Source organism: Aplysia californica, unplaced genomic scaffold (genome assembly GCF_000002075.1).
Source record: "Aplysia californica isolate F4 #8 unplaced genomic scaffold, AplCal3.0 scaffold00038, whole genome shotgun sequence".
Lineage (NCBI taxonomy): Eukaryota > Metazoa > Mollusca > Gastropoda > Aplysiida > Aplysiidae > Aplysia > Aplysia californica.
Genome location: NW_004797308.1, coordinates 2,086,157 through 2,099,565, shown reverse-complemented (window position 1 = coordinate 2,099,565; position 13,409 = coordinate 2,086,157). Strand labels below are relative to the sequence as shown.

Below are 13,409 nucleotides of genomic sequence, written 5' to 3'. Positions count from 1 at the left end.
TGACCCTTCTGTGGCAGCTAAAAGGTGGTCAAGTGGGTCTAGTGGACTTATCAATCACTCGATAAATAGACGGATTGCTCTTGCAATGCGGTACATTGGATGCGGCCTAACTGCCCTGCAGACTTTTTGTGGCATTATGAACTTGCCTCCACCAGTGACAAAGCCATCGTATCAGAAAATAAAAAGCAGTCTTGGTGAAGCTGTAGATAACATTCAAAATGAGAGCATGACAAAAGCTGCTGCTATCGAGTTTTCGCTCACCAACAGTGATGAAGCTGAAGACACCGCGAGACACCGATACTTCTGTCGATGGGACATGCATGAGTCGGGGCTTTTCCTCAAATATAGGAGTAGTCAATGCAATCGGTTGTGTAACAGGAAAAGTATTAGATACCGCTGTAAGATCAAAGGTTTGTAAGAGTTGTGACTATTGGTCAAAGAGAAAAGAAACCCAGTCGGTCGAATACGAAACTTGGTTAAGAAGCCACCCTTCTGTTTATGAGGCGTCACATGACGGGTCGTCTGGCTCCATGGAAGCTAAGTCTGGGGTTGAAATTTTTTCAAGATCAGTTGAAAAGAGCAACTTACGGTATACCCGGTACATTGGGGATGGTGACACCAATTCTTTCAAAACTGTGTCGGAGTCAAAACCATATGGGGAAAAGGCAGTCGAGAAAATTGAATGTGTCGGCCATGTTCAAAAACGAATGGGAACGAGACTTCGAAAACTCAAGTCAAGTTATTCTGGTAAAAAGCTGAAAGACAGAAAGAGTATTGGTGGTGCAGGTAGACTGACAGACAAGCAGATCGACCAAATACAAACGTACTTTGGGAACGCGATCCGTGACAACAAGCACAACTCTGTTGGAATGCGTGAAAGCATATTGGCAATAATATACTTCCACAAACTGTCAACTAATAAAAGCCCCCGTCACCAGCTCTGTAATATCAAGTGGTGTAAGTAATTTCAGGCAAAAAAAGATGGAAGACCATATGATCACAAAAGCAGCCTTCCTGAAGCAGTCTTGGAAATATGCAAACCAATTTTCAAGGACCTAACCCACCCAGATCTTCTCAACAGGTGCCTTGATAGCTATACACAAAATGCAAATGAATCTGTCAATCAGAAAATATGGAAGATTCGCCCAAAAAACCAGTACCATGGGGCTAAGGCAGTGAGAACAGCCGTTGGCCTTGCCACAATAACGTTCAATGACGGTATGAAAAGTTTATCGAAAGTCTTGGAGCGCCTCGACATTCCTCGTGGGACATTAGCACGACAGTTCTTTGCAAGTGAGGATTCGCAGAGGACAAAAAGGGCAGAAATCCGCACAACAGAAGCATCTTTGGAGTATAGCAGGCAGAAGAGGAGAGAAAAGAAAGCAGCAGACGAGGCAAAAGAAGATGGAACTTATGCAAGGGGGGCTCATTCGTATAAATAAAAGGTTAGTGCAAATTTTTGGTTGTCGATTTTCTCCTAAAATCAACAGTTTTAGAGGCTGCGCGCACGATATCTCCCTTATTTCTTAACCGATTTCCTTCAAATTTTCAGCATTTCTATTTTATTGTTTTTGCCACCATTTGTCTGTTTTAGATTTTTGATATTCTGCATACTTTATTTTTCATCACTCTTGATATCATAAAATTTTAAGAAAAAAAATTGCTGACATTTTGGGGCTGATATATTTTTTTTACAATAAGTATATTGAAAATCTAAAACAGACAAAAGATGCATTGGTACCTCATTTACTTAATTTATTTTTGTTGTTTTGAAATTCCTACAATTATGTTCAGAATCATGTGCGCAATTTTGTTATCTTTTCTTATCGTGAAATTTCAACTTGTTCATGGTTTTGCATTTTGCCACCTTCTTTGACGTTATATTCAAAAGCACGTATTCTCATTTTAAAGCTTGGTATCTCACCTGCAATTTTTTTTAAAAAGGGACACGGTAGAAAAAAGTAATTGAAAATATAAAAAAATGAATTTTAGGTGAATTTTTTCGTGCCGCCAGTCTTATCAGGTGTATCTCCCATGTATGTTTAATTCATAAAAAATTGATGCTCACTGGAAAATGTAACACATACAATATCATCAATTTCCATCAGTTCTTTGGCTCCGATGGGAACAAAAAGGCACTCCTCATTTTGTCAAGTACACAACTCATCGCACAATATCATGTCTTATGCATTCAGCCCCCTAAATAATATATTAGTAATTAAAACTTCAAAAACGATAATGGAAATGGAAATACATTTTTTGAAGCTTTAAATAGGACTATTTAGTAATTTCTCTGGCAATCCGACCTCTTGCAGCAGCAGCAATTTATAGACAAAACAAATAGGCACTCGGCACATTTCCGTAAAATAAAATGCAATGCACTGCACCTGTGTTTATCAGTCTTTAGCTTCCAGAGGAGTAACTCCTGGGCTTTCCCCCAAGAGTGAAAGGAGACTGAGAACAAGGACACAACTTCATAACACCCTTAAAAAGGTACCACAGCCAACCCACACGACATGGAGGAAAACAACGACAGATTTGCTATGGAAGATCACCATGGATGGAACTTCAGAAAGCAGCAATGCGTGAGGCTCGTGTAGTGGACACGTATCTTCATCTTGTGAGTTAATGCATGTGTTTTTACGCCCCCATTAACACAATTTAGATCATTTTGAGGGCGGCCTGTCAGGGTCAACCTGGGCTGAGAGGGATACATCCCAGTAGAAAGATCGAGATACTCTATCATTAAAATTTTGTCCCCACTCGAGAACTGAACTCGGGTCTCTTGCATCCGACAGCAAAGCGCCTAACAGCTATACCACAGATGCTGGTCATCTCGTGAGTGAGATAGAGAGTAAATGGGTGAAGAGAAGGAATAAAATGGAGATCAAAACGAGGCAGGCTCTGGAGGCCGTTGTTGTCCGGTGTGTCATCATAAAGTGTCTTTGACGTCTTTGTCCTCCTCATCCTCCTCCTGGGGTAGCACCATGGTGATGCTGGGTTGGGAGCTAGTTACTGGCCATGCCACACTGTAGGTCACCTAATCACACCAAGGGAGAGAGAGAAAAACAACTCCAGTATATTCAGCTCTACACTGTATACAGAAAGAAACAGAGAAAGACAAAGATTTATTTATCTCTTAACAATGTACAGAAAAAAAGAAAGAAAGACAAAAAGTCAATTCACCTCTTCATACTTAACGTTACTTTTTTCTTCCGCGTGTACCGGAGCGTGTCGCGGGGAGACACAGGCATCTGTCTGAAGCAAGGCGAGTGGCCTGTAGGAGAGACAACCCGAGAGCTCTGAGGGTGTCTGCTACAGATTCACTCCAGCGTCGCCTTGGTCTTCCTCTTGCTCCTTGCTCTCCAGCCAGAATATTTGATGTCGTACGCCCTCAGTGCTGGTTGGTTTGAGGGCACTGTGTGAGGTGTCTGAACCACTTCATCTTGTGTTTTTCAAAGTGTGGTAGGACTGGTGTTGCTCCTACCGTGTCCCTTATGATTTCATTTTTTATTTTGCCCCTTCTTGTTTTGTTAACCGCTCTTCTTAAACATTTAATCTCGCAAGAGACCAGCTTCCTCTCTAGGGCTTTTTTAGGGACCATGTCTGGCACTGATATGTGAGTGTTGGTATGAAAAAGTCGTTGATGAGCTTTGCCTTGGTGCTCATGGGGATAATTATTGGGATGTTTCAAGAGAGGGGCGAGTTGATAGTGGACTGCATTGGCTTTCTGGCATTTTGTCTCTATTTCTCGATCTAATTTGCTGCTTTCTGTGAAAATGCTGCCCAAGTATTTGAATTTGCTAGTTGGGATCCATTGAAGTTGATATCCGCTTTGTCCGGTCTCCTGTTTACTGTCATGACCTCAGTCTTGCTAACACTGATCTTTACGTCATACTTCTCGCAACTCGCGTTTAGTTGGTTTATACGCTCCTGTAGTTGAGTCTCGTTGTTCATCATTTCTAGGTTGTCCGCAAACATGAGTTCTTTGAGTGCCTCTGGGTCTGAATTGGCCTCCTTTGTCATCTGGTCCATGTAGATCACGAAGAGCAGAGGGGGAGAGATTGCAGTCCTGCCTGACTTCGAATGTTACTGGAAACCAGTCCGATGTTCCACTGGTAGTGCTGACTGCGCTTCTGCTGTTGGCATGGATAGCCCTAATGTTGTCTAGCAGTAGTCCCTTGATGTCGTACTGTTCAAAGATCTTCCATAGCTTGTTTCTGTTTACTCGATCAAAGGCTTCACCTCTTCATAACGCATAAAATCTCTTCATCTCTTCACAACATACAAAAAGAAAAGAACTTTATAGAGAGAAAAAACAAAGTTTATTCATCTCTTCAGAATGGAGAGCGAAGAAGTTGAAAATTCTTTTGAGCTCTTCGCAATATTTAAAATAAGACTTTGAGGGAACTACTTGTAATTGAAAAAGTGAGCTCATTAAGAAGTCAGTTGACAAATAGAATTTCTACATGAGAACATTTATTAAATGTAGACGTTTTTTCCCCCCCCCCCCCCCCCCCCAAAAAAAAGGAGGAAGAAGAAGAAGAAGAAGAAGAAGAAGAAGAAGAAGAAGAAGAAGAAGAAGAAGAAGAAGAAGAAGAAGAAGAAGAAGAAGAAGAAGAAGAAGAAGAAGAAAAAGAAGAAGAAGAAGAAGAAGAAGAAGAAAAAGAAGAAGAAGAAGAAGAAAAAGAAAAACAACAACAACAACAACAAAAATTGATTGCATTTGCAATGTGCTTATCCCTACTAGAAAGTATACCTCAATGCGTTTTACAATCTACAATTACCCCAAACAGACTCAGTAACATTCCAAAACATTTTCAGCTTTCTGAGAATTAGACAGGTACTCAAACACTTATGAACTGACAAGATCTTTCACCTTGGCTAACGGAGTAAAGTCTGTGTCAAATGCCTTTCCCAAGGATACAACACTGGGGCCAAAACAGGATTCAAACCCATGAACGTATGGGTGCGAGTTCAGCAGTGTGACCACTTGGTAACTAACATCACAACAATATGAACTAGTACAGCGCCGCCTAACTGAAGCATTGATTTATTTATTCTTTTAATCTAGGTGTTTTTTTAAAGCCACCCCTCCTTCAAATCGATTCAATTTAGATAAATTAGGAGGGCTTCAACCCTGCCAGTTGGGATCAACCTGGGCTGAGGAGGAAACGACATCCTAGCTGAAAGAGCGAGAAACTCAAAAAAATTCTCTCCATACAGGAAACGAACTTTGATTTTCTGTGCATAACAGCAAAGCACCTAAAACTGCTACATCACAGACGCTGGTCTACCCGACACCTATGGGCATCAAAACTATTGTATCATATAAAGCGTAATTATCAGATTTTGTAACCGTAAAGGACCTACTGACCTTGTCATCTGCAGAGATGACACTGACACTGTCGTGTCGCGCCTGTGCCAACGCTTGCTGCACAGCTATTTCTTTCTGAGTTCTTTCTTCCATTACCACCCGCGACAGCTTCATCGAGGCTTCCATCCTCATGGTATTGACAGCCTGTACACAGGCACAAGGGAGAAGGAAAGTAATGGATATCAGCATTCAAAATGGATACATTGAGGACAAATATTTCATCTTAAAAGTTTAGCTTTAGTAAAAGTTTAACGGAACTTGCACTACGATTTGGTCATATAAGTGCCAAAGTTTAGAGGTGAGACTAGGGAGTAGCATACAAATAAAAGTAGGAGTAGAGATAAGGACAACAGATGTTTGATGAATATAAAAGAGCAAACCACACCAGAGTGCCCTTGCTTAATGTTTTTCTTAGATCTTGAGGAACAAGCAAACATTAGTAATGCCAAAACAAATTTAGCGCTAAACCCCCCCCTCCCCAACTAAGGCGCTCCCATTCTTTTGCCTAGTTTTCACTCCTCCAGCAGTGAATTAGCATAACAGCATCTCACATTTTTTATCAAAATGAGACTGCATTGTATTCTCAAGGTATTTTTTACTTTTATTTCACAATAAGCTACACATGATTTGTCTTTCCCACTCTCATCCTGTGTCCTCTACTATTGTAGAGTACTGTCTTAACTAAGCTACCAGACAAACTCTTTCCTTCCCCTTTTCACACCTTCCCTCTCATTCCTCAAGCTCTCCCTCTATATCTCATATTGTTTCACCTTTTGTCTGTGCTTGTCCAGCTCTGCCCTCTGCTGCTGTAAGAGCATTGCCTTTATCCACCAAAAAATCTATCTCTCTCAATCTGTCACACTTTCCCTCCCTCCCTCAGTCTCACCTCTTGCCTCTCTGTGCCCCCCCCTCTCTCTATCTTAATCTCTAACGCTTTCCCTCCATCAGTCTCACCCCTTGCCTCTCTGTTTCCTCTTTCTCTCTCCCTCCTAACCTCTCACGCTTTCCCTCCCTCCCTCTGCCTCACCTCTTGCCTCTCTCTCTTAATCTCTCACACTTTCCCTCCCGCCCTCGGTTTCACCTCTTGCCTCCTATGCCCTCTCAATCTCTCACACTATCCCTCCCTCCCTCAGTCTCACCTCTTGTCTCTCTGTGCCCCCCCCCCCCCTCTCTCTCTCTCTCTCACGCTTTCCCTCCCTCCCTTAGTTTCACCCCTTGTCTCTCTGTGCCCTCTTAATTTCTCACACTTTCCCTCCCCCCTCCCTCCCTCAGTCTCACCTCTTGCCTCTCCTTGTCCATCTGTGCCCTCTGCTGCTGTAGAGCGTTGTCTTTAGCCACCAGACTCTGCTGCTTGACCTGCTCAATCATTATTTTCAGCTGCTGGGCCTGCTGCAGCAAGTTGTTGGCCATCTGGGACAAACAAACAGACTCGAGACTGTAAGAGTCTTGCACCCAGCCATCAGTATGTGTTCACAAACTCACAACAATGCAGCGGTTACATTTTTCAGACTTTGCCATTCACCATTATCAAACTCTCTTTCATGAAATATACCCTGAAGAGAAGAAAGAGCAATAAAATTCTTAAGTACGGTACTGTCTCTTCAACCTGCCACCAAAGTTCCTATTCTATTTTACAGAAAAATAATATAAAAATCCTAAACAACAGTGCTACCTCTTTCAACTGCCACCATTTGCATTGCTCTATTTTATTTTAAAAAATAACGAAAATCTTAAATAAGAGTGCCATCAATCTTTCTGTTCCATTTTATAGAAAAAATAATATCAAAGTCCTAAATTACAATTGCCACCAATTTTTCAGATCCATTTTAGAGAAAGAAAAAAGCTAACAAACATCCACCATCAATTTTTCTTCTCCAATATACAGGAAAAAAATAACACCAATCCAAAATGATTGCTACCTCTTCCAACTGCCACCAATTTTTCTGCTCCATAACATCCATGGTGACGATCTGGGCACCTTGTTGTTGGTGGGGTTGGGCCAGGGCAATGGGGGTCATGACAACAGCATCTGAAATTGAGAAAAAGTTTTGCTGTTAGCTTCAAGGCAAACACAGTCATTATTTTAGGCTGATCTTCAAGGATTCTTTCTGTCAGCAGGTAGCCCCTGTTAAATTTTTCACAATAATCCCATTTTGAGCGGGCCAAACATTTTTAAAAACTGTTTGTTTGTTGATTGGTGGGGGCAAATGTAATTTTTAATTAATACATTATGAACTCATTGGTCAAATTACCATGAAAACAAACTTTGCTAAAACAATTTGGAACTTTACTTTAGATTTAATTTGAACTATGTTGCTTGTCTCAAAAGACTAATAATCTTTAACCCCTCACCTCTCCCCTTCTAAATGTTAAAAACTAAAGGTAAACAAGTGTGTGTGTCCATATACAGGGGGGTTGAAGAGCAGGGAAGGGGAGGGGAGGGGCAAGCCCCAATACCATTTTGACAGAACAAAATCCATAGTCAGTCCAGTGATGAAGAATATACCTCCAGCCACTAAATTCCCTTGAGCGTCAGTGGCCACGATGTGCACCATCTCTCCCTTGTTCTCTGCTGAATGCATGGACACGTTCTGCATGGCCGCTGGGTTGTGCATCGTGCCCTGACCGGAGACCACGGGAACCATCACTTGCCCCGCACCTCCTATGGCCGGCGAACATGACACAGGAATCAATAGACAATAGACAATCAATAGCAGGTCATGAAACTCTGAAGGTGGCAATGGTAGTAACAGACTTTCAACATAAGGAGCACTAATTTCACTGAAGGACCACGCATCTATATTTTTGGCTGCACAAATTGTTACGTTTTAATAAATCCTTTCAATAACAAAAATCACACTAACCTGCTGTGTAATTTGAAAATGAACAAAGAGAAGTGGAAGCCAAAGTTATTTTTGACAAAAAAACATGGTTAAAAATGTATTTCACATGCTCGGGATGGTTTCAAAGACTAATTACGATTTAGGTGATTCAGGAGTTTGTGCAGCTCATTTATTGGCTCGAGATATATTTCTCGTTTGATAGCCAACGGGTAAAAGATTTCTGCATCGTGATTACCTTGATCTACTTCCACTTTCGGCACAGCTACTCCTATCTGCTGTGCAACAGGAACCGGGGACTTCATTGGGGCTAACCGGGGTTGCTTCTTTGTCGGAGAAATCAGGGGCTCATTCTCTAGCTCCTTCTTTCGTCGTTTGTAAGGCACAAATAATCTGATGGGGCCAGTCTGAAATGATATTTATTTTAAATCACAAGAAAAAATATGTGTTCTTAGACTTGAACAGTCAGGTATTAAGATGCTTGAGCTACATAAAAAAAGTGTTTAATAGAGGGTAATATTCTCTACTTCTCTTCAAATCATGACTGCTCTAGCCCTTTAGGCTGTAAACATCACTCAGAAGATGCAACCCTCGAAATCTGTTGGAGAACGACTTAAACTCTTTTTGAGAAACAGAATGCTATGGTTCAAAATCAGCTTTATGAACTGTCAGGCCGGTAAAAGCTGGTTGGGCTCTACAGTGGGAAAGCCAGTAAAAGCAGGAGTGGCAATATGACGGTATAACTCAAAAAAGGTTAATTACAAAAATACTTCTTACCATGTTCAAAGAATTAATAATGGGACATAACTCACATGTTGCCTAGGAGCAAAAAAAGAAGGCACATTCTCTTGCTTAATCTTGCACGACACACAGAAACACTTATTCAGTAAAAAGGCTACCATTATCAAAATTGTACAAATGGGAAAGTCTTAAATCTTTAAAAAATATGACATGTGGAAAAAAAAGTAAGAGTGAGACTGAGGAAAATATGCTTACAACGGCCTCATCATCACAACACGAGGCACAGGTACATGATGTCGCGTGAGGCTGGAGGATGTTGTCCTCTATCAAACACTGGAGGGTCCGGCCCCCATAGCGAATGCTTCTCTTCCAATCTTTACTGCTAGCCCGACCTGCGGCAGCTTCAAACTCATTGGGAGTGTACCACACACCGTCGCTCGCTTTGATACATTTTCCTCTTCCTCCTGGGAAAAAAAAGAGTAATTTTTAACTAAAAACATAATAATATTGTCTTGATCTTCTCACTGGGCTGATAAATAAATTAGACTACATCATCAAGGATATAACTATCTATTCTGTTTCTGACAAACAGAAAGGCAGGGCAGTGGTAACTGGCCAATTAATTTTATTGTTTCTATCAAGTATTAAAAGGAGCAGATGGGAACCAGAAAGACACTATACTTAAAACACATATATGCACAGATTCTACTCTTTATATATCTTTAAAAAATAAAGATTGTATTGGAAGTGTCATACAGAGACAACAGAGATAGAATCAAAATGACCTGCATGTTCATATAAATAGGCCAAAGTATGCAAGACGAATAAAAAAAGAGTTGTTGACAAGGATTGACATTGATGGTGCTTTCACTTCAATACATTCAAGGGGTGTGGGGAGATAAAATAAAGAGCATTGATGAATGTAAAAACCCAGACACAAAATGAGATAGCAGATTTTCATTACTGAGTGATAACAAGAAGAGAAATAGGTGGCTCACAATAAAAAAGGTCAAAAGCTTTTAAAAATTAAATACCTTGGTCACACAATTCAGATGCAAAAAAGTGAGAGAGATAAAAAAAAAAAAGGACCAATTTATAAGGAAACTTTCCACACGAAACTGAACTTTTCCTCTCAAACAGAAACAGAATCGGTGAACACAAAGATAAGAACCCTGAAAGCGCACGTCTGGTCAATCCTTTTTCCTTTTATAAGGATGTGAGAGCTGGACTATAACCAAGGACAGATCTATAGAAGACTAGAAAAAGCCAAAGTGTGGAGCATGAAGTAAAAATTTTTATTTTTAGCAGAGTTTTACGGCACTTGCAACACAATAAGGTGATATATAAGTGCCCAAGATTAGAGGTGTTACAAGAGAGTAACAAACACAAAAAAGGAGGGGGGAATAAGACGAAGGTTTGATAGGAAAGAAGAAGCCAACCACACCAGAGCAGCCGCCAACCACCCACATTATAAATTTACGGATCTTATGGACAGAGTGGAACAAGTAGATGCTCAAATGGCAGGTTGTCCCAAGTTAAAGACCTACTATAATGAGAACCATAAGGGTGAGAAAATAACATCAAAACGAGGTCAAAGTCTGTCCCGGAAGTAAGATTCCCAGTTCTGTAAAATAATCAATTTTTATTTTAGACATGAAAATTTGTGCAAGCTAACAAAAACATGCTTTCTTTTCAACAAAACAATTGTTGATCTCAAAGCCCTTTTTCCTTCATTGCAACAAACAGTCAAACGCAGTGAACATGTCTGCTTTGGCCAGAGTCCTTAGTGCAGCATTTGTTTTGGGCACAATTTCTTCCTCGCCTTCAAATCGTTGACTCCCTCCTAATCCTGTTTTGATTTTGGGGAAGAGATGAAAGTCGCATGGGAATAGCAGGGATATTCAAAATCACACATTTGTCATAGAAAAAGATGATCATGATGTCACCATTCTCAAAGCACCTTGCTTGGGCCAAGCTTTCTAGAGAGGTGGTGATCCTGGGTTTCTCCATTCTGGTACCTTTTAAATTCAGCTTCGGATCCCAAGAATCCATGTTCCATCACCTGTTAAGATTCTTCTTTAAAAAACTTTCCCTTTATTCCATGCGGCTAAGGCTAAGGACTCCAGCCACAGTGAATATGGTCACTGCCTTTGACCACTGGTTACATCAGAAGAAAAAGTGCATTAAGATCAATTGTTGTATGTTAAATTAGAGAAATCAGAAAACATACAGGAGGTATACATAGTTTTATAGCTCGTTCACTTTCATCTGACCGCAGTTAAAACAAGAATGAAATCGCTGTTTTATCTTCAAACGGGTCTAAGGTTCGGACAGCTTTTCTTTGCTTTAAGCCTAAAGCAGTTCCAAAAAATAATAGGGGATTTACAGCATACACCTAAAGCATAAAAAAAGTTGGGTGTTCTTTTACTTTTGCTCCCGTTTCACACTTAGCTACCAGTTGTCCATATTTTTCTGCTATATTGATAATATAAGCTGAACATGAAGTTCAGAATATCAACTTCATTTCTATCGCAAATTAATAGTTTTAGACATATTTGATGGTTTTTAATTGAACTCAAACTAAGCCTAACCGAGTAGTAATCTGCTCGCTTTGGACCAATCGGGGGGTTTCAGGGAGGGGTGGCCCATCCCCCCCTCCTTAAGTTATAAAAAACCTTGGAGGTTACGGTTACAGGGGGGTGTGTCTCAACCCATAATTTGACATTTTGCAGTGAGGTTTGAAATTTTCTTGAAAACATTTGATTTGCGACAGTTTTAATGGCTTTATGTGTGATGTTGCAAAAAATACTGCAGTTTGACCCCCAAAGCAGTGCATCAGTGTGAGGGAGTGAAAGTAAAAATTTACCAAAAGTTTACACATTTTCCTCAACACCATACTTTAACGTTCGCAAAAGAAACATGATTCAAAAGACTGGGTCATTTATATTAGTGATCTTGTGCATGCATCCAAAGAGCGGGTTTTAAATAGGGCTCAAAGATAAAAACTTTTTTATTACTGGATCAAAATTGTTTTATGAATATACTTTTGTTTAGTGGCTGGCCTGCAGAGGTGCCATGCAGTTTCGTGGGCATTTAAGAAAATTAATTTTTAAAAAGCAAGAATTTTTTTTTTGCGAATTTAGATGAAAGTGAACAAGCAATAGTATATATAGAATTATAGATATATATAGATATAGATATAGATATATATATATAGACTCTATATCATTTGTATAATTCAATATAAAATTTCATGTCTGTCCATCATTAAAATTGTTAAATTTAATTTGAGAGCAGGGAAACAGGTTACTTCTATTCTAAACCTCCAAGAGTTTCATAGGCCTAGATTATTTATACTTCACTTTACAGGGACCATTCTATAGTAGTTAAATATTGTATAGAATTATAGTATAATATAAAGTTCCTGAACTTTCTGTGATGATAGTGATAGTACAACTAGGCTAGCCTATCTATTCATAGTCAGATAGCTGCATAGCATACAGACCTAGATGCTCTGAGATAGATAGTAAGTCTGATTATAAGAGCGTGTATCTAGATCCAGATATAGATCTAGACCTAGATTTAGATCAAGCTTGTGACCATAAAACTTTATAAAGGCAAAAAGGACAGAGTTCACAGAGGTAGTCTTGCCTGAGCTTTTTACTTTCCAACTTTCAGATCTAATTATCACTTGGCGCTTAAAGAAATTTACATGGGATAACTCACCGGAGCCAAACTTAGACTTGTGTAGTTCGCCGTTGGTGTGTTTACACCTAACTGGTAAAATATCATTATGAACAGAATCGTCCCACTGATAGCGAAAGCCCTTTTCTTTACTCAGGGGTGTGGCAGGAGTCGGGGGCGGGAGGGGGGTGGTGGGGGTCTTCAGCCCTCCGGCCTCCGCCGCCAGCTGATCGAGAGTCTGATCATGGATAACTATGTGAGTTGTTTTGATTCCACCACTAGCTGCTGCTTCTTGAAATTGTTGGGCGGTAATGAGGCCCTGAGAAGTGGCAACAAATACATGGTCGGATGAAATAGCGCTAGCGGGTGATGTTGCTGCAGCAACAGATGAGGATTCTGGCGAAGTTTCCGAGCCGTGGTGATGTTCGTCTACGAATGCGGAATCGTCACCATTCGGCAGGTCTCCGGCGATATCGACTTCAGACATCGCCGACGAAGGCCTTGCCAACAGACTTCACACACGGGTTACATGTTGGCATACAAAGTACACAGAGCACACAAATATCACATTCAGTACAATATTCCCTCTTAATATCAAGACAAAGTCTTACAAAGGGCTGTTTTCCTCACCAAACCATCACAACTGACGGAAATGGCCGTTGTTTGACGATATATGGCGGAAAATCGACCGGAGATTTTGCCCAAGTACTCTCGAACTCCCATTCTTAGCTGACAACTAATTGTATTAGAAATAATTTTTCTAAATC

General features: G+C 40.4%; 1 protein-coding gene across 1 annotated transcript; it reads right to left on the bottom strand.

The window, feature by feature from the left end:
* Nucleotides 1-2,783: 2,783 nt before the first annotated feature.
* LOC101859223 (deformed epidermal autoregulatory factor 1 homolog) lies at nt 2,784-13,302 on the bottom strand. Its single transcript, XM_005091968.3, has 8 exons — nt 12,685-13,302; nt 9,214-9,422; nt 8,456-8,624; nt 7,884-8,039; nt 7,297-7,406; nt 6,656-6,787; nt 5,378-5,521; nt 2,784-3,040 (listed from the first exon to the last, which is right to left on the bottom strand). The coding sequence occupies exons 1-8, from the start codon at nt 13,127-13,129 to the stop codon at nt 2,933-2,935; spliced, it is 1,473 nt and encodes a 490-aa protein (XP_005092025.1). The 5' UTR covers nt 13,130-13,302; the 3' UTR covers nt 2,784-2,932.
* Between the last annotated feature and the right edge of the window lie 107 nt (nt 13,303-13,409).